Raw genomic sequence first — 26,205 nt, forward strand, 5'->3', positions numbered from 1 at the left:
CAAATGGTAAAGCCCATAAAAATAATTTTTAAATGTGTATAGCTTCTTTAGTCTGAGCCCTGAAAGATGTTTGAAATTGGTTACCCTCTATGAACTGTTGAAATGTTTTTATGGATGGTGAAATAGAAGCACAGAGATACAGAGGACAGCTAGAAATAAAGCATCATTTTCCTTGATACCAGTCTTTACGTGAATCTGGAGCAAAGACTACAGAATCATAATTGAGGTAAGACCTACTTACCAAACAAGACAATAAGGAAACAAGTTTGTAACTGTTGTAGGATCTAGCAATAAGCATATATTTTCTTTGCAAAAATGAGTAGGCTCTTGTTCTTAAAATAGCTGCTTCTACTGCTAAAGTCCAAGTCACTGTGAGTTTTCACCTAAGTTGGAAACAAATGTCAGTGTCAGCATGTTTGTTTATGAGCTGAGGCTTGAAAGGTTTTCCAGTTTTGCAAAATTGAATGCAATCTTCTCAGCGTAGCTTTAAGATGGTTTATAGAGTGAATAGGGAGGGTACAGCTATCACACTACTGTCCAGTTCCTCAAACAATCCTCGTTACACATAAGCTGTGCTCCTTGCATCACTTAGGAAATGGAGAAACTCCTCTATTTTCAAAAAGGTGAAACACCAGGGGCTTCCCTGGTGGCGCAGTGGTTGGGAATCCGCCTGCCAATGCAGCGGACACGGGTTCGTGCCCCGGTCTGGGAGGATCCCACATGCCGCGGAGCAACTAGGCCCGTGAGCCACAACTACTGAGCCTGCGCGTCTGGAGCCTGTGCTCCGCAACGGGAGAGGCCGCGGCGGTGAGAGGCCCGCGCACCGCGATGAAGAGTGGCCCCCGCTTGCCACAACTAGAGAAAGCCCTCGCACAGGAACGAAGACCCAACACAGCCAAAAATAAAAATAAATAAAATAAATAAATTAAAAAAAAAAAAAAAAAAAGAAGTTGTAGCACTGAGTGCAACTCTTAAAAAAAAAAAAAAAAAAGGTGAAACACCAAGAAGCGTATGAGAGTTTAGCTTTTGTTAGTCCATGGTGATTTATACAAATGATGGCCAACACTGTGTTCCAGGAGGGATCAGGAATCTTTAGCTCCTACCTGAAAGTCGGTGAGTTGAAAGTTTATCGATAAAGGAAGCACTGAGCAACAGGTGAGCATATTTATCAGGATACACTGCCAATGCTTTTCCCTTGGGCCCTTCCAGGTGAGTCGCTTGCTGTGCTCATCGGTCAGCCACTACCCAGGTGCCAGAATGAGCAGCGTTGCTTTAGGAACCAAAGAACTCTCTGGCTGTACCAGAATGCAAATAAGAATCCAAGGATGAGAGTGAGATGATCAACTTTTTTAAAAACTTCTGGCACTGTTGTTTTTCCCTCCTGCTTGTCTGAAAACAAAAACTGATCTGACTTACACAAGAACTGGCATAGACTACCATTAGCTACTAAAAAGTAAGATATTTCAGAAATATTTTGGAAAGACTGATAAATAAAAGATGAAATAACCAAGATTAGTATAAAATGTCCACTCCTTTTTTAAAGTTATATTCACAGATATTTTGAAAATATTTAAAAACATTGAAACCAACACATCTGTTATTTATCATTGAATATAAATTTATAGACATTGTCCAATCTCTACAGGCAACAAGGGGCCAGTGTATTTCTTCCCCAACTGATTTTGAAAATAGTGTTTATTTTAAACATGTGTAGCATTTTTTAATTCTCCAGTGCCCGTTTTTCTTAACACCAAAACCATTGTCCCATCTTCACAGTAAAAAGCCACAAGACTATTTTAAGTACTAGGTTATTTTTGAAAAGCCTCATAATTATGTGGTTAAAAAACTTTTATGGTGTATGGAATATTTCTAAGTTATGGTCATTTTTTTTTCTTGGTCAGACCTCAAGATATATGATACAGGGATTTGCTTCCCTAAAACTATATACCTACAATTTATCTTGGTTATCTTATTTAATAAGGTTCTCCATAAAATCTAACTCATTTTTCTTAAAATCTAACATTGTAAGCCCTCTGCAGGGATTGGAGTTTGTTTTCTCTTCAGTCCAATCTAATACTGGTGTTCTTCTTAATTATTTTCTTCACAAAACTTCTATCAATGATTTTTGCAGTTTTTATTTTTAACTTCCAAATTTTTTGAGGGGTTATCCTGATGCTTCTTATGCTTGTTAGAGAACTTTATAAAGCAAGAAAACTTAATGATGAAATTATACAATAATCAATCGCTAAATTTGAATAAATGTTTCTTCGTAATTAGGCTTTGGAAATTCTAGGATTTGGGGAAGATCAATCCACTGGGTTCCTTCTTTGTCTCCAGGAGCAGACAAAATACAAGTCAGGTGTACACACTAAGCTTTTTGACCAGACTGTTTGACCTCTGTTATTGCCTTTGTTCGCCTGATCCTGGGCTTCCTCTGTCACCAGACTTGCATGAAGCTACCCTTTAAAAAAGAGCTGCTTTCTTTACCTGGTCCTGCCCTTTCCCCTGTGTCATTTTGACCCAACTCTCTGCCACCTCACCTAGATATCCCAGAAGAATATTTATGGGAAAGTGAGATCAATGCAATGGTATTTTTTTTTAACAACCTTATTAGAGTATAATTGCTTTACAATGTTGTGTTAGTTTCTGCTGTATAACAAAGTGAATCAGCTATATGTATACATATATCCCCATATCCCCTTCCTCTTGCATCTCCCTCCTACCCTCCCTATCCCACCCCTCTAGGTGGTCACAAAGCACCCAGCTGATCTCCCTGTGCTATGCAGCTGCTTCCCACTAACTATCTATTTTACATTTGGTAGTGTATATATGTCAGTGCTACTCTCTCACTTCTTGCCAGCTTACCCTTCCCCCTCCCCGTGTCCTCAAGTCCATTCTCTACGTCTGCGTCTTAATTCATATCCTGTCCCGAGGTTCCTCAGACCGTTTTTTTTTTTTAGATTCCATATATCTGTATTAGCATATGGTATTTGTCTTTCTCTTTCTGACTTACTTCACTCTGTAGGACACACTCTAGGTCCATCCACCTCACTACAAATAATTCAATTTCGTTTCTTTTTATGGCTGAGTAATATTCCATTGTATATATGTGCCACATCTTCTTTATCCACTCATCTGTCGATGGACACTTAGGTTGCTTCCGTGTCCTGGCTATTGTAAATAGTGCTGCAATGAACATTGTGGTACATGACTCTTTTTGAATTATGGTTTTCTCAGGGTATATGCCCAGTAGTGGGATTGCTGGGTCATATGGTAGTTCTATTTTTAGTTTTTTAAGGAACCTCCATAGTGTTCTCCATAGTGGCTGTATCAATTTACATTCCTACCAACAGTGCAGGAGGGTTCCCTTTTCTCCACACCTTCTCCAGCATTTATTGTTTGTAGATTTTTTGCAATAGTATTTTTAAAAACACATTGTACTATTTTTTAAAAGGGGCTTTTCTTTTTCTGGTGGTGGCTTTTTCAAGTTTATTTTGAAATGATACCAACAGTAAAACGTGAAATTATAATTGTTTTTACAGACAGTTATTTCCAATAAGTAAAAGAAGTTACAGCAAAATTCTTGTACATTTTTGTATTTTGTTTTTACAATGCTGTACTATAGTTAAAATGCCCTTTTGTTGTTGTTTGAAACCACTTGCAAAATATTCCAGATTTCTTCATAGGTCATAAAGTGCAGCAAATTTCTTTTACTTTGAAATGGTAATTTTATGTGCCAATCTACGTCCCTTCCACAGAGAATTTTTTAAGTGGTTAATGTGTTCTCTTATCTGAAGATCAGCAAAAGGAACAAAATAGATTAGAAGATTTAGTTTAGCTACTTACCAGCTGCATGAATTTTAGCAAATCAATCTCTCTGAGCCTCTAAAATAGGAAAAACAATATCTCTCATAGTACTCAGGGTAACGGAGTGGACATCTATCATCAAATTCCCAGCAACCCTTTTGCCCTCAGGGAACTGAACCTTTCTACCCCATGTAGTTCTGATAAATGGTTAATTCCCAGAGCCCCACCAATCTCCAGACCACAAGTTTATTAAGTGACAACAACCTGGCCAATCAGAATACCTCAACCTTCTCTCCACTGTGACTGATCCCAGAGAGGGGCACGTGACCTACAAAGGGCCGATTGGAGTCCTTCTTTGAGCTTTGCTCTATGAAGACACAAAGAGAATCTCTCCTCTAGGATAACAAATGCAAAGAAACATGTGAAGCTAAAGTTAGGTGACTTTGAGTTAGCAGAGAGAAAAGCTGACCTGAGAGTTATACAGTTGGACACTTTAGTCCTGCCATGTTTAAAGTCAGATCTACCCCTGAGGTTTTCAAGTAAGCCCTTACCCTCCGAAAGAGATCCGCTTTTAATGCTTTACTAGTTCAAAATGGTTTTTATCACTTGCAACTGAAAAAGTTGAGACAAATATAAAGGATTAAGTGAGACAAAATATGCAAATATAAAGATGTATACCAACGTTAAGGTATAACTACTGTTCAAGGATGACAGCCTCCCAAATTATCATGAGGAGAAAATTGATGTCAGAGAAATATAGTCAGGACTGTACCATGTGGGGGTCACTTGGTAAATATGGACATCCTCATTACATGGTCTGCAATCATATCCCATAAGCAAAAATAAGGGGGGAACTTCCCTCCTAGAGATCACTCTGAATTTCTGGCGATAGCATATGGATAAAGAAAATTCAAACTGAGCTCTGATGAACCATAGCACTTGATGAAAGTTTCAAAATCTGCCCAAAAAAGCAATCATTTAGAAAAAAACAAAAAGACTGCCTACCATAAATTTCTCTATTCCCTTAAATAATGTTGTATAAATATTGTTTTAGTCTTCAATGTGAATATTTGAAGAACACAGATTGCTATGATATTTTGTAACTTTGTTTCTTCTACAACTATGATGGCTTTCTTCTTCCTCCCAAGTATTAAATTGGGTTGTTAACTTAAAAGGCAAAAATTAGTGACTATATTTGTCCCAGTTGTAATAGCAGATAAACAAACAGTTGTGGTTAGTGCGTAGGCATTTAAGATGTTCAGAATGCAGATTGTGGTTTAGAGATCTATCTCAAAAATGGGATTCCCAGGATAGGAGTCTATTTGGAAATGAACACAGTGCACAGGTAGAGCAAAGACATCAAGGAAAATAAAGTCTGGAAGGTTCACCCAATGTTTTCCTCTTTACCTAATGGAAAAGGACCTGCAATTTTGCACCAAGGTCCTGTGTGTGAAACACAGATGACAGTGTTGGTGAAATAACAAGAATGCAATGTCTAATTTAGCTCAAGTTAATGAATATTTGAACACACACTCACTGTGACAGGAATGGGGTGAGAGAGTAGGCATACAAACTGATTAATATTCTACTCCCAAAGAGAAAATCAACCGTGGAAGCCCAATGTATAAGATGTACTAAAGAGAAATTTCGCTACTTGGCTATATGGAGGAAGAGGGTTTGATACCACTTCTTTTGACTCCCAATCAAGTGCTCTTTCCACTGTAGCATGGGTTTAATATTCCACATGTCTACATTTATCTATTCCTTCCCTGTTTACATCAGGTCAACAAATAGAATGTTGTATATTAAGTACCCCCATGAAGCCCATATAAGACGTAAAACTAGCCCAGAGGAGAAATTGAGTAATTCTCCCTGGGGATAGCTGGGAAGTTTTCTGAGGAAGTAATATCTGGGCAGAGTTTTGAAAAAATTATTTTTCCTTGGTTGGTGTATTAGGTTTCTCCAGGGAAAGAGAACCAGTAGGACATACATGGAAATTTATTATAGGAGTTGGCTCACTTGATTAAGAGACTGAGAAGTCCCACAATCTGCCATCTGCAAGCTGGAAAGCCAGGAGAGCCTGTGGTGTAATTCAGTCTGAGGCTAAAGACCTGAGAAGGGGAAGGAGGAGGGAAAGAGAGGGAGCAATGGTATAAGTTTCAACAGAGCCCAGAGACTCGAGAACCAGGAGCACCAAAGTCCAAGGGGTAGGAGAAGATGAATGGCCTAGCTCAAATGGAGAGAGCAAGTTTACCCTTCCCCCAATGTTTTGTTTTATTAGGGTCCTCAGTGGATTGAATGATGTCCACCCACATTGGCGAGGGCCATCTGCTTTTCTTAGTTCACCAATTCAAATGCTCATCTCTTCTGGAAATACCCTCATAAACAAACCCATAAATAATGTCTTACCAGCTATCTGGGCATCCTTTAACCAAGTCAAGTTGACATAAAATTAACCACCACAGATGGAGAGGGACATTCCAGGAAGAGATAAGAAAATCATGATGAGCTTAGTGTACACTTTGATAATACTAGAGAGTGAAATACTAATTCCAAAGGAGTTGGAAGAGAAATCCCCTTAGATTATTTATTCTAAGTAGAGAAATGTCCAATTGAAGCCATAAATGAATTAATTATACTCCAAAACCACTGAGCTGTACAAGTTTCTATGGCTCTGGGATCAAAAGGATATTGTTCTGATAATGACACGGCAGCAGCTATACACATAAAATAAAAATCTAGTTCTGTGTTGTGCCAGCCCAACTTTGTTCCATCAGAGCCATTCTCTCCAACAGTATTTGCATAGCACTATAGTCATATTTGTACATTAGGGATAGAAATGGGTGGAACCCATTTTGTGTGTTTTTTGAAAAAATTAATTAGTTAACTAATTTATTTATTTATGGCTGTGTTGGGTCTTTGTTGCTGCACGTGGGCTTTCTCTAGTTGTGGTGAGCAGGGGCTACTCTTTGTTGCAGTGCGCAGGCTTCTCATTGCGGTGGCTTCTCTTGTTGCAGAGCACGGGCTCTAGGCACACGGGCTTCAGTAGTTGTGGCACGCAGGCTCAGTAGTTGTGGTGCACGGGCTTAGTTGCTCTGTGGCATGTGGGATCTTCCCGGACCAGGGATTGAACCCATGTCCTGGGCATTGGCAGGCGGATTCTTAACCACTGCGCCACCAGGGAAGTCCCCCATTTTGTGTTTTTTAGCTCCTCATCCCAACCCCAACCCCACACTATCATCCTGGTTAATTTAGAGAGGGTCTTATTAGGAAGTAGGCCTCTTGCTATATATAGGCCAGAAAATCAGTTTCGCTATCAAATAAAGGTGAACATATGTCAGGCATTGTCCTTTAAAGGCAAACTGAGCTTCACTCCCTCTTCCAGCTCCAGTGAAGGTGCTAACCAAAACTGAATGAGAAAATCAAGACACAAGGAAGTTGGGGCCAGGAGTCTCTATGGGCTGCAGAATTTATCCTGCATAACTGGAAGCTGAAAGTTAGCCGCAGTTCCAGCTCACCCATAATGTTTAACCATACTTTGGCTAGAAGTTTGAGTAAAGATTTTTCAGTCTTTCCATTCTATTTTTAGTTCTGGTGATGTGTCACCAAAATGTAATCACAATGTTCTTTTTGCATTATTTTAAAACTCTCTAGGCTTTAACCTCCACAAGCAGATCTCTGAAAAATTAGTGAAAATACAGACTTTCCACAGATACTCCAGGAAACAAGGCTTTTGAATTGCCATGTTGAAAGCAAATTACATGTAGAAGAATATTGCAATTATTTTATACCTTTAATTTTTTACCCACAAATGTGAACACATGGTATGTTGACATACTCTTGTGTATTCTTTCTTTCTCTCTAGGAAGAAGCAAGACAAGTTTAGTATCCATTCATGCGTTCAAAAAACATTTATTGAGCAAGTGTTATGTGCCAAGCATTGGACAAATACAAAGAAGACAAAGACAAGATTTTTTTCTTGGGATAGAAGAGACAGTCAACAAAATAAGCAAACACTTCCAGCCAAGTGTGCAACAGTATGTTACAGAGGTTGTAAGAGATTAGAATAAGGCACAGTTGTAATAAGACATTGACCACGGGTCTCTGAAAAGGAGCCATAAGGAAAAGTAGCTGTTTGCTAAGTGGACATGGAAGGGTGGCAAGGTTGGCAAGGGATTAGGGAAGGGACTCCAGGCAGAGGTGACAGCAGGAGCAAAGGCAAAGAGGCATGACTTGGCTTAGTTCACTGTTTCTCAAACTTGCATAGTATTTAGAACTCATAAAATTTCTGTTGTACCCTAAAGTCAAACTAAGTTGTTTTCTTAAGTGGAGACATAACACTAAGTATAAACCTTAATGTTTATAGATACTATATAATTATAAAACCAAAACAGATGGACAAATTAATTATAAAGAAAAATACAAAAGTAATACCATTCCAAATAACAATATCAGTTGAATGGTATAAGTGATATTTTTTACTGGGACAATATTGTCTTGATTGCTGTGAATCTTTCGAGGCTGACATGCCTATATACTACTTTGTGCAAAATGATGATTCAATTCTTTCAACACTTTTTTGTTTTTACTAGAACCATTGCCACATCTTTATTCATACAGCAAGCTGTGACATCACTTGGTCTTCATTTGTAATGAATGTGTCATTAAAAATATTAAGTCTACCTCTCCTCTTTATTCATTAATTCATGACAATGAGACAATTTTGTGGTCGTATTCACTTAGAAAGTGATCGCTCTAGACCCTTATTGCTCAAAATGTGGTCCAAGGTGTAGCAACACTGGCATTGCCTGGGAGCTTGTTAGAACTGCCTCGGGCCACACAGGACTTACTGAATCAGAGACAGCCCCTTTACAGGATCTCCAGGTGATTCCTGGACACACTAAAATTTGAAAAGCACTACTCTAGATGATTCAAAATATGTTTATATTGTTTTTGAAGGTAATTGTCAGAATTAAAACATGAAAGAGAAAACTTCTCATAGAGACCTCTTGACCTCCTGATGGTCTCTCTCGCTAGCCCATTAGTGGAATTTAAAGAAATCCAGCTTGACTGAAGCATAATTCCAGGGGCAAAAGATATGGCAAGCAATAAGGTTGGAGAGATAACAGGGACTGGTGTGGCAAACTAAGGAGTTTGGACTCTATCTGTTAATCAATGAGGAGCCACTGAAGGATTTTAAGCCCTGGAGAGAATGATGAGATTTGCACTTTTAGAAAGATTACTCTGGCTGAAATCATGGATTAGAGGACGGCTGACTGGAGCCGTGGAGACAAGCTAAGGGCTTATTTTAATTGCCCAGGCAACGAGGGCTGACCTAGGGTTGAAACTGGGGCTTGAGAGGAGGGGGTGGGCACCACAGATAGCAAGGAAGTAGCTTGGTGACTGATTGCATGTCAAGTTTCTTTCTCAGCCAACTAAGGCAGGAAAAGCAATTCCAAGGGCAGGTTTAGGAAAAAGGATTAAGCATAACAAAGTATACATATTGGGCTTGTGGTAACTTTGGAATACCCACTGTGGAGATGTCCAGTGGGCAGCTGCAACAAAGGTCTGCCTGGGCATGTAGATTTGGGAGGAGTGAAGGCAATTGCAAACAGAATCATCAGGGAATAACTTATGGAGAAGATGTGGAATTTTAAATTATTGCCTTGCTTTGCCATATAATCTATATATTAAAATAGATTCTTGGTGTTTATGAAATATCTACTTTAGTTTTATCCTCGACCAAAATTACGATTCTTTCCATATTGTCACAGTTAAGGGTCTTGCCTCATACATTAACAGGAATAGATGTCTTTTTAAAGAAATGATTCAGCTACTAATTGTTTTTCTCATTTTTGAAGGTGCCCTGAAATGGCTTAGAAGAGAACTGTGATTTTTGTTTCTTACTTGAGAAAAAAAATGTAATGTTAGATAACACTTTTTCCTGCTTTAGAGAAGGCTAATCAGTAGCTGTCTTCATCGTACAAAGTAGCAGTCTCCTTTGTACAATACATAAATCAGCCACTACTTACTCTCTGGAAGGGCAGAAAGAACCTATTATCAGAAATAAAATCTCACCAACAGATGCACATGGTTTCTAAGAATGGTGCACAACTGTCCTACACTTTTTCTGTTGTCACCCTCAGTCACCTAAGAGTCCCCCTGAGCTGCAAGGATATCCTGGAAGTCCCTCCTCTCTGTTCTCCCATTCTTGTCAAATGCACTCTTTCAATATGTTTATTCCCTCTTCCACTGTCCTCATCCCCAGCATGAAAGGAAAAGTCAGATCATTCAGGTCCTGAGTCATCCGTCTACCTTCTGAGTGAAGCACCTACAAGGCACGATACCAACATACCTGTTTCATGCTGATACTGACCTTAAACCTAATCCAGGGAGTCATTGTGGAAACAAAGGTCCTCCCTTCCCTGTCTTACCTAAGTTTTCCTCCCAAGAGAAGGGACTGGGTCAGGAAAAGAAACTCATCCTGTCACCCAGCTACATCTGTCTTTCCTACCTAGTCCCATTCTTTCTGTGTGTTCTTGGCCTCTCCTCCAGAACAAATGGAACCCAGCTGGATGGTATGGCAGATGCATCAGTGGTAAATGTTCATAAAGAGTCTTCTGCTTCCCCACACAGTAAGCTGTGAGCACCTGGAGGGTGGCCCTCTTTGTGTTTAAGGAATAACTTAAGACACCTTAAGTGTTACCTTGGATCATTATGCTGAGTCTACTCCTGACCCAGAGCACTTTCTCATGTTGCCTCCATCTTTCTCCTCAGTTAGAGAACTGCTCTGTATTGAAGAAATTGGATGAACCACATGACTCCTGCCTGTTCCATTTCCCAGGATTTCACCTGATTCCTGTCAACCCCAGACTCATCTACACTGATGTTTTGGATGAGCTGATTTCCCTCCCAGGGTGGGTACTCACACTATACACAGTCCCCAAAACTGACACCTCTCTATGGTTTTAAAAATAGGCACAATGCAGCATAAGAGTTTAGACACAGATGAATACTTGTAAAATAGCCTCATGAATTATGATTGCAAGTTAGATTAGCTGACATGAAATACCCACAATTCAATCAGATATCTTTTTAAGAGTTGCAAGCCCCCAAAATATAAGAAAATGCATTCCATTAAGAATCCCATTGATTTTTGCATTTACATGTTTTTAATAGAGTCTCTCCTAGACTGCTCAGGCTGCCATAACAAAATACCATAGATTATGTGACTTACAAAAGAGAAGTTTATTTTTTCACAGCTCATGGAAGCTGGAAAGCCCAAGATCAAAGTTCCTGCAGGGTTTGGTTTCTTGTGAGACTTCTGTTTTTGGCTCAGATGGCTGCCTTCTTCCTGTGTCTTCACATGGTGAAAAGAAATGTGTCTCTTCCTCTTTTTTAAGGACACCAGTTCTATAGAGTTGACCTATTTAACCTTTTTAAAGACTACCTCTGGTACAGTCACATTGGAAGCTAGGGCTTCAATGTATGAATTTGGGGGTGACAAAATTCAGTCCATAACAGAGTCCTAAAATGCAAATTCAATTTAAGTGATCATTCTGGATAGGTAGTGAAGACATCTTTGAATGGATACAAAAAATGAAGTAGTGTGGAACTTTTCGTAAATGGGAAGTGCTTCTTACTAATGTATCATGGAATCTATTTTGTGGGTTGGAATGAGCAATTGTTTAAAAAATATATATATATACTTATATATATAATATACCTGTATCATATGAAATGTATTCATTTCTTTTTATATGAGTTGAGTCAAAAATATGGAAAGCCACTGACATAGTGTGAATAATTTCAATTCAGGTTCATGGCTCATGACCACCTACTTGAGTTATGGAAGAATGACACAGTAGCTATGAAAAAGATTATCCAGAGTCCCATTCTAGTTCTGAACAAGAATCTAGTCAGCATCATAGCTGAACTATCTGATCTAAATAACCTCAGTCAACTGAGACGATAACAGTGTTTCTAAGTGGTAAATGTATCTTTTAACCCCAAGGAAATTTAAAATTTAGTACACTGAGAAAGATTTAAAAGAATCAAAACTATAGTATTATATTTTCAGGTAAAAAGTAGTTTGATATTTTATATACTTGTAATGTTTATGAAATTTGGTTTTTAAAAATAACTTCAATTTAGAAACTTCAATTGACTTGCAGAATTAAATTGACATTTTACAAAAATTTATGAAAATACTAGAATACTTAAGAGAACTTATGATTGGCCATTTTATAAGTTTAGGGTACTAAATTTATTCAACTGTTCAGATTCAGAAAGATTTTGTCTAGGTAGAAGATTGAAGATCTAAACAGGGAAATTGTTTAAATATTGGTCCATTAAATTGATGTTGATGACATTCTCCAACATAATTAAAACTTAAAGAAAATACACGATAAAAAATATCACCAAATATCCTGTTGTTCCGAAAAGGTAAGCATCTGCTTGTCACTTCACTTACCTTTTCTCCCAAGGCAAGCTGTGTCCTCCACTCCGTTTTCTGAGACTCCGCTTCCATCTTGACACCTACTAGGAATCGTTCTAGATCAGCTGTTCTCAAACTTTAGCCAGCATCAATATTACCCAGAGAGTTTGTTAAAATACAGATGCCAGGTCCCACCTGGAGTTTTGGATTTCAGAGAAGGAGGGTGGAGTCCCCAAATTTGCACGTCTAACCATTTCCCAGGTAATGTTGATGTTGTTTGCCTTAGGTCCCCAGTATTTCATTCATTAATTTAGTCAAAAAATATTTACTGATCACACACTCTGTCAGACAGTGCATTTTGTGTAGCATTCTCTTTCCCTGCGGCAGTCCTCTCCTAGAAGCCCCCAGTGACAAATTTAGGGGCTTAGGGATTTTGGAATGGTTCTCTTCAACAGTCTTATTCCACTAATTTGATTAGCAAACAGTTTCTTCTGTACAATGTGAAGGGAAACCTCATATAATCTAGGCTCAACTATTTCAAATTCTGAATTAGTGAGGTGATGATTGATAAACTTGTTTTCTGCCCTCCAAAATGGTACTTCGCGGTTACATGGGCCACTTAAGACTGAGTTTGGAACGTTGGTTAGATCCTGTTTTGCTTTTTTTCTTAAGCTACAGAGAGCATTTTTGGAACAACGGGATATTTGATGATATTTTTTATCGTGTATTTTCTTTAAGTTTTAATTATGTTGGAGAATGTCATTTTTCTTTCGTGATATATGTGTCAGGATGTCTAATATTTACTTTAAACGTTTCAGAAAAAATATATACATATATTACATATGTACGTATTATATTGTTATATCTATATCTAGATGTCTATTATATACAGTAGATAAAACATGTTTTATATTTAGATATTATAGATAGATAAATAGATTATATATATTATAACTTTGTGTATAATAGATACCTACATGCTCTCTACCTATATTCAGAAAATGTCCACATTTTGCCATATTTGTTTCGCTCTCCTAATTTTACATATATACAGATGGTTTGAGCATCTCAACCAACTATATATATACATAGTGTTATTTTTTTCAACTTTTTGTATGTTTGAAAATTTTTATAATACCAAGTTTGGGTGGAAAAGCAAGTTTAGAAAAGTTACAGTAATTCATCAGATATTTGTCTCTCATACCAACGAGATTTTCACTATATGGTAAATGTTGTTCTACTTGACACCATAATGTAACACAGTTCAGAGAGCTTCACAAATCTTTGAAGCATTCTTCAAAAGATCACAGAGGAAAGGATTAGAAAGGCTAAATGTGCTGCAGCATTATGTGAAATTGAGACCAGTTAGACTACTTTTATTTATTGAGTAAACTAAAGCTAATCTCTGTAAGTCATGTCTGTCTCAATAAAAGTTTAATAAACTGGCAGCAGGAGGGAAAAAAAAGAATTCTCTAATAAATGTAAAACTAAGAACTCACCCTTTCTGAAAAAATAACTGTCATTATTACATATAATTTTGTAAAATTTTCTAATTCCATTATCAGATGCAATTCAGACTGACAGAATGTAAGTGAATGTACATTTTCAGGGATAAGAGCTTGCGTTTTATTTCTCATAAAGGAAGTTGCCACTGTGACTACGGGTTGCAGATTCTCTTTCAGATTTGGTCTTTTTTCCATCTGAAATGCTCAAACTATGGAGACCGTGGGTCTGTTCTTTTTCAATTATCCTTCTTATCACACTCATTAGTGTGCTTCACTCTGATTGAGTTATGACTTCTCCTTGCTGGGTGTGGACTCATTTATTTGAGTTAGTTTCCTTAAGCTTCTTCTGGGCTTGTTATTTTCTTCTTCGCGTTTTTCACCGCCTTAGCTAGGGCCTGTTACAGTGGGCCGGGGGGCAGCAGTGGGGGCACAGACACGCTGGTGGCCTGGAAGCACGGATAATGAGCTCCATGCTGCCTTTCATGCTCAGAGAGCCCTTCAAGCCAAATGGGAGGACCCTTCCTCTGTGTCCCTACAGATCTGTTCAGGCGCCTCTACCAGAAAAGCCAAGAAACTAGTTTTAGAAGATGATCAGGGGTTCAAAACATTTGTTAGGTGTCCTCTGTGGGCTGCTAGTGTGTGAAGTGCAAGAGATACCAAGAATAAGACATGGTCTAAAAGTTTAGAGTCTAAAAACAGAGGATGCAAGTGTGGAGGAAGAGCTATACAAAAATGATCACAAATGCGTATGTTGTGTCCTAACAGAGATATTCATCGTTGTGTGGTCTTGGAGTCAGAGACAGCTCTGTTTATCCTGGAGGGTTGATTTGTTGTTTGTGGGTTTTCTGCCTCAGTGTCCTCATCTTCATTATAAAATTCTTACCTCCCGAGTTAGGGTGAGGAGTGATAGGCCGAGTGGGCTCAGGGGCACTGTAGCTGCTCAGTCAAAGCTTGCTTCCTTCCCGTGTGCCCGGTGGTCACTGTGGAATCCACAGGGGCCACCTCTGAAGGGCTTTCAGTGAGAGCTAAGGGGGTTCAAAACGTCCTCTTCCGAACAGCGGTAAGTTTCTGACTACACATGGGCAAAATGTCAAAAACACTCCACCCACAGTTAATTCTTATTGAAAGTGTGGAGGAGATTCCCCATCCTAACTCTGAGGCACAGCAATATCTCAGGTATAGAGCTAAAAGGAACCTAAGTGAAACAGCAGATGTAAAGAGGTTAGGACAGTGACTGGCACATTGCAAGTGCTTAATAAATAATAGCCATTATCATTATTAATAAATAATTATTATTATTTATTAATTATATTATATAGGACTTCCCTGGTGGCACAGTGGTTAAGAATCCACCTGCCAATGCAGGGAACATGGGTTTGAGCCCTGGTCTGGGAGGATCCCACATGCCACGGAGCAACTAAGCCCATGTGCCACAACTACTGAGCCTGCGCTCTAGAGTCCGTGAGCCACAACTACTGAGCCCATGTGCCACAGCTACTGAGGCTCGCGCACCTAGAGCCCGTGCTCCGCAACAAGAGAAGACACCACAATGAGAAGCCCGCGCACTGCGACTAAGAGTAGCCCCCGCTCACTGCAACTAGAGAAAGCCTGCACGCAGCAACGAAGGCCCAATGCAGCCAAAAACAAATAAATAAATTAATTAATTAAAGAATTATATAAATTTATATAAAAATATAAAATAATTTTATATTTTGGGAAGACAGAAAGCCTGAAAGGTGAAACTCGCTAAATCACATAGCTAATAAATGGCCTTTGTGCAACCATTTAATTAATGTCTCTACTATAATTCACTAGACTGAAAGTTTATAGCAGGAATGAGGTGAGTTTTTGCTTACCCCTGTATTCTCAGCATCTGTAGCAGCACAGGCGTATAACTGATGCCTAAAACTCTTTGTTGAGTGTATTTGGTTCTTTTAAGCATGGCCTTTGGAACTAGATGGACTTGGGTTGAGATCCCAACTCCAGTACCTTCTATCTATTTAACCACTTTCAGTCATAATTTCCTCACCTCTTAAAAATGAGGCTTGCAGTCCTTAAACGATACCTATTTCACAGGCTTGTGGAGAAGCTTAGATGAGGTGATACACATAAGCACTCTGCGATATATGAAAGCACTCTGTGCATCAAACCCAGCACATGGAGGTGTGCAGGACATTTTAGTCCCCTTAGGTTTTGCTTTCTTTATAGCTTTGTCAATTTTTGTCAGCAAACATCATGGTTTGCCACAAGGGGGCAATAATACTAAATGGAAATTGAAATCTATACCTAAAACAAAACAAAACAAAACAAAACAAAATACCAAAAAACTTTCCTCAGTTAAATCAATTTCTCCCTCCCTCTCTCTCTCTGTTTCTTCTCCCTCGTAAATGTAGTTGTTAGTCCATGATGCTTTCATACTTAGAATTCTGTTCTTTTCCTTCAGCCTGTTCTTCAGAAATCTGTCATCATCATAAAATCTTAGCTCTAGAAGGTACTTTAGAAGTCATAGTGTCACATGGGACAAATTCTACCCTCTGCAGTTATTCCTGCTCCTTTAGTTGGTGGTCTTGACTTGCTGCTTCCACTAACTGATTCTTATGTCTTCTTTGCTTCTCTAATTAATAATGAAATTATTTAAGTGAAATAAGCCAGACACAAAAGACAAATATTGTGTGATTTCGCTTGTATGAGGTACTTAGAGAAGTCAAATTCATAGAGACAGAAAATAAAATGGTGCTGACCAGGGGCTGGGGAAAGAGGGGTATGGGAAGTTGTTGTTGAAGGGGAATAGAGTCTCAGTTGGAGAAGATAAAAAAGTTCTGGAGTTGGATGGTGTTGCTAGTTGCACAACAATATACTTAATGACACTGAAATGTACACTTAAAAATGGTTAAAATGGTAAATTTTATGTTATACATTTTATCACAACAAAAAAATTGTTAAAAAATTGAATCATGTGTTTTGCTCATTTGGATTCAATGTTGTATTTTTACATGTGACGTAAAGTTGAAATAGAATGATACAAAACCCACTTTCAAGGAGTATGCTTTGAGAAAAGAGAAAAGATAACACCCGGGGTGAAATGCAAACAGCGATAGTGACACGGCCTTCTCACCATGGAAAGGTACTGAAGGGTACGTTTAGTCTCCTTAGCTACATTCGCCTTCTGTTTTGTCATCTCTTACCAGGCCTGAATTTAGCCTCAGAATATCTGAGTCTGGGAGGCCTACATCTACAAAACTAATTGAAAAATAATAATAATCCAACAGTGACACTTGCTGAGTACAAATTAAGCACCAGGCTTAAGTGCCAGACATGATATAGGTCAAGAAAAATGTTTTGGTCAGATTTACAAACATATATTAGTTTACTATCCTCACCTCACTATTTTGCTCTTTAAAATAAACAAAGCCCCGCACACCCCATTTCAGAATTAAGCAAGCAAACAGACATTTCTCTGTGCCAGTAACCATGCCAAAGAGTGTGTCAGCCAATGGTATTTGTGAAACTCACCATGCAGCTGACAGGGCCACATACTATGAAGCAGAAATTTTTGGAGAGGTTACATTTCAATCCATTAAAATTTCCTATGAAAAAGAACTTGCAAGTATGGACACTTTTTTTTTTAGAAAGACTATTCTTCTAGAAAGAATCTAGTTCCATTATTACGGTAGGGAAATAAAGCATGAAAACAACAGTTCAAAACTGACCATAAATCCACCTTAAAGCAAAACCATTTCTGGTGTCTCTCAAGTGGCTGGGTTAATGTGGCATAACAGAAAGCCTGACTAGCAGGTATAATTAAAGTATGATTCACAGGAATAAGTCATGAGCAACTCTGAAAGGACCTACAAGGGAAAAAGTCCATTATAACATACTAAACTTTAGAGGCTAAATGATAGAAGGTAGGAGGAAATATCCTAACCCCATGTAAATGCAGTGATGGGTCTGAGTGGAAACATGTTGATAACGGCATCAGTGATTATTGGTCCAATGTCTGTGTGAGACTCTGTAACAGCATATTCTGCCTCATGTGGTATACAGATACTCATTCTCTGTTTTTTATTCCGAGAACTGCTTGAGGTCAGGCGCAATGCTTTGCTTTATCTTTCCATATAAATCGCTTCTCTGCCCAGATCCTAATAATGTATACAGTAGGCATAAAACATGCAATTACATACATGAATGGGTAAATGATAATTTATATCTTAGAATCTAGAATAAATCTGTCCTGACATATAAAACTTTTAAAGAAAAAATGAAAATTGAAATCCAACTTACTAAATGAAATTTATCAAAGAATGTTGCATTTTTAAAGAATTAATCACAGGACTTCCATTTAATGAAAAACAGGAAGAGATTGTTATATTTTATCCTGTTCCATATCTCAGCAGTTGGTATTGGATTTAGTTGCTTGTAATAGCAACATGGCAAAAGCTGAAAGGGAACTACTTGTTTGGCCTAATTTTTTGTCTTTCAGGCTGTGTGATGAATAGATGTAAAATCACCTTAGGTGAAAAACTGCACCACTGCAGCTTCTATCACTCCATCAGCTAACAAATAGCATTATTGCCCTCCACCCCACCCCACCTTCCCAAATGAGGCGTATTTAACTGACAGACACAAGACAGACACTAAAAATGAAGAGGACTCTAGTGGTAATCGGCCATTCTGCCAATATTTTGAGGTCTAATGATGTAAATATGGATGGAAGGTTAAAGTCCAACTTCCCTGGCTCAGAAGAAAATAAAATCACAGCTATCAAATATACTGTTTACATCATCTTATCAGTCTTGGTTTAAGGTTTCCATGCTATTTTTAATGTTCATGTGTACTTAAAAAAAAAAACTAAAAGTCTTGACAGATTCTGAAACTTAATTGGAAAAAATGTAAAGCACTTTAATGGAATTTTTCCCATGATCTGTAGAAGAGTTTTTTTAACAGATGGTTCAAAAGGACGAAGCAATGAAAACATAGAAATTAAAAGCAGATCCTTAAGGAAAATAACTGAGTTCTCAGAAATCCTATAGATGATGGCAGGACTAGATGTAAAGCAGCAGTTTCTTTTGCTGTCAAGGTTTTGAGAGAACAGAAATTTATTAGGTGATCCTCTACCAGAGGGATAACTGTCTCTTGGTATGAAGTAACTATTCATTTGGAACTTCAGCCAACTTCAACAGTTTGAAAAGCTCCATGCTTTTGGGGCAATTCCATCAAGGTGACGATAAAAAGTAGTATTGTGATACAAATAGTTATTCTTCTACAAGAGGAACACCTAAGTCCGAGGTGCTTGTTTGGGGAATAAAAACGACCTAAAATCTTCCCACCTTCACAGCAACTAAGAAAAACAACAACAAACAGCCTTAGGCCTATGTAGCTTTTCGTTTTGAATATAAAAAAACCTGACTTTCTAGGATCAATGCAGTGAACGGTGGGAAAAAGTAAAGCTTTTCAACCTGGAATATATATGCATTCAGTGCAGACTCGCGAAGCAAAATCTAAACTAACGCTCGAAAGTAGCATCTTCCAACCAGGCTTCAAACTTTAGAGAAAGTCAACGTTGGCTTCTCTCCCAGAGAATTCCAGGGAGTGGATGGTGAGGCAGGGGTAGGGAGGAATGTTGGGAGTTGGAGATCATTTTGTGGGGTGGCGGACCCCGAAGTGTCACCGCGGGCTAGGGGGAACGGCCGCCCAGGAGGGGCAGAGTTAACCCCCGGGCGCAGGCAGGAGCGCTGTCGCACGGCAACTGCGCGGAGCCCGGGAGCTAAGTGCGGGCGGGCGGGGGCAGGAGGGTAAACGGCAGGAGGGGCGGGGCGGCGCGGGCTGGGAGCGCCGCGGCGGGAGGAGGGTCTCCGAGCCCGGCAGGGTCTGCGAGCGCTCTGAGTCTGCGTCCAGCGAGGGGGAGGGTTTCCCCGGCCCGGCCGGAGGGGCGGCTGGGCGCTTCTGACTCCCAGCGCAAACAACTGTCAAGGGAGCAGGAGAGCGGAGCTGCCGGAAGTGTCTGCGCGCCGCGAGAGAACTTTCCTGCTCCGGCCGCGGCCCTGAGCCTCCGCGGCCTCCGCGCTCCCGGCGACGATGCGTCCGGGTGACAACGACCTGAGCGGACCCGCGCCTCGGCCCGCCTCCCGTGTGTGCGCTCGCCTCGCCTCCGGGGAAGAAGCCTGAGCCCGGAGGCGTCCGCGCGCCGCGGAGCCCCGCGCAGGCGGCGCGGCGCGCGGGACCCGTTTCCCCTGCGCGTCCCCTTGCGTGCCGGCTAGTTCCCTGCGATCGCGCGTCCCCGGAGCCGGCCGCGGTCGCCGGCTGTCCCCGCCCTGACCGCCGGCCCGGACGTGTCCTCGGCGGCCGCTGGCAGTGCCTGTGCCATGGGGCTGCCGACTCTGGAGTTCAGCGACTCCTACTTGGACAGCCCGGATTTCAGGGAGCGCCTGCAGTGTCACGAGATTGAGCTGGAGCGAACCAACAAGTTCATCAAAGAGCTCATTAAGGACGGCTCTCTGCTCATCGGGGCGCTGAGGAGTAAGTTTCCCCGGCGGGGAATGGGTGGAGAGGGCGCGGGGATCTGGAGAGTCCCCCCCACCGGGGTGTGGGTCTGAGGGGTGGGTTGGAGGAAGAGAAGCTTCTTTTGTTTGAATGGGTTTGGGGACAAAAGCTGAAGAGCTCCCCTGCTGGTGACCAACAAAGTTTGTTCGTAGGTGTTCTTGACTTATTTACTCCCAAGTCTACAGAGAAGGGAAAGGTTACTCTCTACTAGACCCCGGAGTGTATCCTGAGGAACGTTGTTCAAAGTCATCTTTTTGTATAACGCTCCTGGAAAAATGTTGGGGGCTATTGGTCTTTTTTGTAACTTCACTGTGCCTAGTTTGAACACTTAAATAAAAAAAAGTCCTTAAGGAGGGATTCGAGAGTTTATCTTAAGGATAAAAATGAAGCTAGTTTTAGTGATATTCAAAGAAAATGATTAATTTCTTCTGTACCTCAGTGGCTTTTCATTGGGCACGATCAGTCATTGAATTGGCCTTTTAAAAACATATATAGATTTGTAGCTTTGCGATTTAGTAAGATGAAGACAGAGCGGCACCAGTGGATCTTATCTCTTTACAAGATTTTTGTGCGTCTTAATTTTTGGTTTGCATTGTAACTGGTGTTGGTCCAGTCACTGGGGATGAGCGTTCAGTGGCTAAAGACCAATCAGAACTTCTGATGATCTACAGAAAGTAAAGACTGCCTTTAGGAGATTCTCCCACCTCCTTTCCCACACACCTCCTGTTCAGATTTTCTGTACTTCCTGCGTCCCCTGGATCTTCATTTTCAATTACTAGGACCTACGAGAGTCTTAGTAAAAGAAACTCTAGAGTTTCTCTTACAGAGAATTGACTGACTAAATGATAAGGCTTAATTTGTTTTGTTACCTTCCCCAGGACCTATTTGCACTTTAATAGAGGTTTCTGAAAGCCTCTGAAACGAACCCCTGGAAATTCTGACCTCCCATAGGTGAGCCAGATATTTTTGTTAAGGTGGAGAGAGGCCTTAGGGTGATCCATCTAGCAATTCCCAGGACATAGGTAGGGGAAGCATCATTGATATGTCAAGTGCAAGGTCAGTAACAACATGATGGAGATGTGCATGTGCCTGAAACTAAGACAACGTTAGCATCTGATCTCTATTTGGAAGTATGTATTCGTACTAAGGTTGAATCTTAGCAAAATGTCTTGAAATTAGTGTGCTCCCAAATGCTTTTTATTTTACCATCCCAAATGTGAAAACATCTACTTATCACTTGTGTTACTTAACCAGGGTAAAGGAAATAATGTTCTATGTCTACATTCACTTAATTTCTGAATTTGAGACTACTGATAATGATAGTATTTACTGATCTGTGAAAACTCTACTAGTTTATCTGCAGTTCTGTCCATCTTATGTATACACAAATGTGAACTCTCCTTCCTTCTGATTTGCAAATCCCACTTGAGGTCTCTGGACTAGCCTCTGCATCTTAGGGAGCATGATGCCTTTTCAAAAAGAGTTTCCCCATCTCAGTGTTGAATGCCAGGCTGACTCTTGCTGGAGCTACCATATGGTCTACAAATGACATTTTCCTCTCACTCTGCTGGAGATCAGTTCTGTTGCTTCAAAAGTTGAAAACACATAGCTGTGATAAAACCTCTGAAATGTGCACCGTTTTACTAGTAATATTACGAACTTTACTGTGATTGAATCTAACCTTGCAAAAATCAGGTGATTCCCATCTTTATAGGTTTGTTCTTCCATTCATAAGTGAAGAAGTCTGGAGAGTGTAAGTTCCTTGAACATACAGACCCTGCCTCATGAACTTGAACTTGTACGCTTAAATATACAACCTGTCTTTCTAGGATTCTTAGGTTTGTGATGAGAGTACATTACGTTAACTAACACTTGATGATTACTTCTCTTGTAGTAGAAAGAAAACGTTTTATTCCTTGTTAAACGAATTCCCAACATTAGCTTCCAAATGGGAAAGATCTGGAGCTGAGAAACCCTTGAAGTCACGTGATGGTGCTGCTTTCTTCCCACCAAGTGACCTTCTGTCCCTTGGGGAGGATGCTCTGAGGCTAGGCTGCCTCTGGAGCTGCTCCTGTAGGAGGATCGGAGTGTGTCTAAAGGACTTGAAGCCAGCTTAATTCTATCCCAGAGATCCACCAAGGAGCCCTCCTTCCCCCAGTCCTGCCCCTTCTGACTGTTTTTCCTTTCTGCCCTAGGAAGCCATCACTTTCCCTGACCTTAAACTATGCCTTTCCTTTCTCCGTACATGCTGTTTCAATACGTATATCCATTATCCATTTCAGATTTATTTGTAGCACTTTGCTGTCATTTTCATTCATAGTTAATGGTTTCTTAATAAGACTTTCCTGAGCTGGCAATCATCAGTGCATTTCTAAGCATCTTATATTATTTCCAACCTAGTTAATAACTTTTCTGGTGAAAGTCTTGGCATACTCTCTTGGGTAATACATGCTTTACTGTTCCAGTAGGAGTCACATATGCTCCTTAATCTTTTGTTCAGGATGTGCATTTCTTTAGTAGAGTATTTTGAAGGATCCTTATAAATGAGGACCTTGACTTTGAATTTTAAATTTTAAAATTTTAAATAATTTTAAATAACAATAACTTTGAATTTTAAATAATATATGTAAGATACTTACCATATTTTTAAAATGACTTATTGCATTTCACATTCATATCCACTCTGAGAAAATGGATGACAGTTAACTAAGTGAGTTAACACAGTGACTTAATGTAGACCTGAGTTTAAGTTCTGGTGCTGTCAAATGCTCTGTGATAATTAGCAAATAACTTAATCTCTGGGTCCTACCTTTCCTGTAAAATGAGGGAGCATCTATAAAAATCTTACCACTAGGATTATTTGTTCATTTTGTTACATGCCATATAGACATTTGGTGAGTGGTATTTGAGAATATATGATACAGGTGAATTGGGTTCTAGTTCATGCTGTATGACTCACAGTCTCCACCCTTTTAATCAAATGTTACTCTATGAACTTTGTTCCTTTAACAGTTGCCAGTCTTAAAATTTGGGTTGTGAAATTATAGGCTAGTTTTGCTTATTAATTTTCTCCTTTTATAGATTATATCCAAAGAAACATTTCAAAATGGCTTTCTCATATAATTCCCCCCTTTACTTTCTCTTTTTATACTTTTGAATTCAAAGAACCATCGTTGAGTAGAGCTTTGTCTTTACAAGAATAGACAGACCCTCCCTCCCAAGAAAAGAAGAGAAAAAGAGGGGGGAAAAGAAGGCAGAAATGGAATTTTACTCATTGAATCGAATTGATTGAATTGATTGGGTGGAAAGAGCCTAAGCATGTCGACATTCTTTCCTCCCACCTGCCCAGCAGCATCTTGGCCATCCCTCCTTTCTTATCACTGCCCACTTCCTCTCATCTCCTTAAGGTGGAATTGGCCAGGTATTTCCTCTGCCTTTAGGAGAGTGTTTCTCAACCTTGTATGGCTGGACTTCTTTCAAAGAAAAAAAAAGTTAGTGGACTCTAATATAATTGTATTAATTATGATAGTTAAAAATATACCTGCATGAAACTATAATTCTTATGCTTATTCATGCAATCTTAAAAGCAAATCAGTTTACACATTAAATATAAATAATACTGTGAAACCAATTCAAAACTTTTAAACTACATTTAACCAATGGATGATGTTATTTTGCTGAAATGACATTTTCTCTCGTATAAAGACTGCTGATAATATCTTGTGTGTGTTGATGATTCATTTTCTCATTGTTTTCCTGATTGAAAGTTCAGTTCCTCAAAATCAGCTTGTCCTGATGATGGCCTTGTCTCTCTCACAAACTTTTATTTCTTGGTTGTATTGCCTCTGTTCTTAAAGCAGTTGTTCCTGAAACTAGCGATCCATGACACAAATAAGAAGGGCACCTATTTGAGTGGTAGAAGTTGGTCACTCATGAATTGATGTAGAATATGCAGTTAATTAAGACATTAGCAAGAGGAAGCACACAGTTTATTTTATTCAAGTATAGTTGGTTTGCAACGTTATGTTACTTTCTGCTGTACAGCAAAGTGATTCAGTCATACGTATACATTCTTTTTCATATTCTTTTCCATTATGTTTTATCACAAGATATTGAATATAGTTCCCTGTGCTATGCAGTAGAACCTTGTTGTTTATTCATTCTCTATATAGTAGTTTGCATCTGCTAATCCCAAACTCCTAATACCCACCCCCACCGGCAACCACAAGTCTGTTCTCTGTGTCTGTGAGTCTGTTTCATAGATAAGTTCATTTGGGAAGCACACAGTTTCTTAAAGGTGTCTACCCTCTGTGGCCACAGACCTCAGTTGGAAGTATACTGTCGTGGTGCACTTGTGATCTGGGGATAAAGTAGTTGTTTAGTATGAAAGATAACCCTAAATGCCAAGGCCACATTGAACTGTCTTGGAAAAGGTGAGGTACTCCTGCCTTCCATTTGCTGTGTTTCACTTTAAGCCAGTCTCTATTTTGTGTGTGTTCAGGGTCCACTTTGCTACCAGTTTTTGATGGCCCAGGGAAGGAGTTAAATAAAAGGGAGGAGCAATGACAAGTTTAAGGAATTTGAAAGACTTTCTGTAGTTATTGCACTATTTCCTTGGTCATCCTTCAGCTTTTAGTGAGAACTACTATTGTTTTAAGCTATTTTTGGTATTTTAATTTGCACCTAGGTTTTATTTGGTTTACCAGAACTCACTGTAGATTCTTGCTCACCCTGCAAGAGCTACTTCACTGTTGCTTATTCCACTAATGTTGTTTTGCTTGTTTAGCTGGGCAGCCTAGTCAAAGGTGTAGATGTGTAATTACTTCCACTATTCATTTGGTTCTTATAGTTATTCATTAGAATTTGAGTTAAATGAGCAGAAATAATTGTATCTTTCAAATGAACTGTAATTAATTTAGGAACTGGTAGATTAGAAATGTGGTGCTTTAAGGTTCTGCTTCAGAGACATGTATGAGTAAGAGCAGTTAGACTTGTGTTAATTTAAATGGGAGCCTTGGCGCTCATCAAAGTGGAATTAAATTGGGCTGGCTGAGTACTACTGTCTACCTCTCTCTGATTGTCTACATGAGCTTAATCGGTGCCCTTTAACAGTATCTTTATTTCCATTGGATTTCCTTTTTCCACAGATAGCAATTGAGGGGTTGTCCTGTTAGAAAGGAGTGGGTTGCTGGGAGAACAGAACGTGTTTTCTGTCTCTTGGAGGAGAATGGCTTAGCAATAACCACCTTTTACGCTGCTTCCTATGACAGTTATGATCAAGATACTCTGAGCATGCAGAAAACTCAGGTAACCACGAAACATTGAAGTCACTGAAAAGCTGCTTTAACAAACATGCTTTCAGTTATTAACATTTCTTAGAGCACAGTGTTAATCGTGTTCATGGTGATGCTTAAGAAACATTTCTCCACTTATATAAGAAAAAAATAATAAAGCTTACATTTAGTATTGCTGTGGTGCCAAGTGTAATTTTATTCAAGTAATGTATACGTAGAGTGGCAAATCTTTTCTCTAGATTTATAAAGAGAAATATTAAAGTTTTCAGGCTATTAAGCCGCATTCAGTAAATATTATGTACCAGTGAAATGTTTATTATGGACAGATGAGAACGGGTGAAGGAAGGGGGGTTACTTAGTCTTGAATCTCTTTCCTGAATGTTGTTTCTTGCCAGAGCTGTGGTTGCCACCTGTTCTGGCCCCAGCCATCCCCGCTGTCTTGTCTGGATGGTCATTTCTGCTCATTTCAGCATCTTGGCAGGTGCCAGCTTCCCCATGGCTGCACCTGCTGCCCACCCGGTTCAGTTTGCAGCTCTGCCAGTCTTCCTTTTTCCTCCAGCCCGCTGAATCTCTGCTCAGCATCTAATCCTCCTCAGAGTGTATCTCGAGTGGATCTGGCCTT

The 26,205-nt window shown here is 39.6% G+C and overlaps 1 protein-coding gene across 2 annotated transcripts in view; it reads left to right on the forward strand.

Annotated features, from left to right (window-relative positions):
* The first annotated feature begins 19,554 nt into the window (after positions 1-19,554).
* Positions 19,555-26,205, forward strand: part of ARHGAP42 (Rho GTPase activating protein 42) — a 312,202-nt gene continuing 305,551 nt past the window's right edge. Inside the window, exon 1 of one of the 2 annotated variants that reach the window (XM_082339914.1) lies at positions 19,555-20,265. In XM_082339914.1, the coding sequence (XP_082196040.1) occupies positions 20,112-20,265 (154 nt within the window). In that variant the 5' untranslated portion in view covers positions 19,555-20,111. The remainder of the gene's footprint in view (positions 20,266-26,205) is intronic. The other variant, XM_082339913.1, reaches the window with a different exon arrangement.

This window comes from Balaenoptera borealis (assembly GCF_965194805.1).
Source record: "Balaenoptera borealis genome assembly, chromosome: 11".
Lineage (NCBI taxonomy): Eukaryota > Metazoa > Chordata > Mammalia > Artiodactyla > Balaenopteridae > Balaenoptera > Balaenoptera borealis.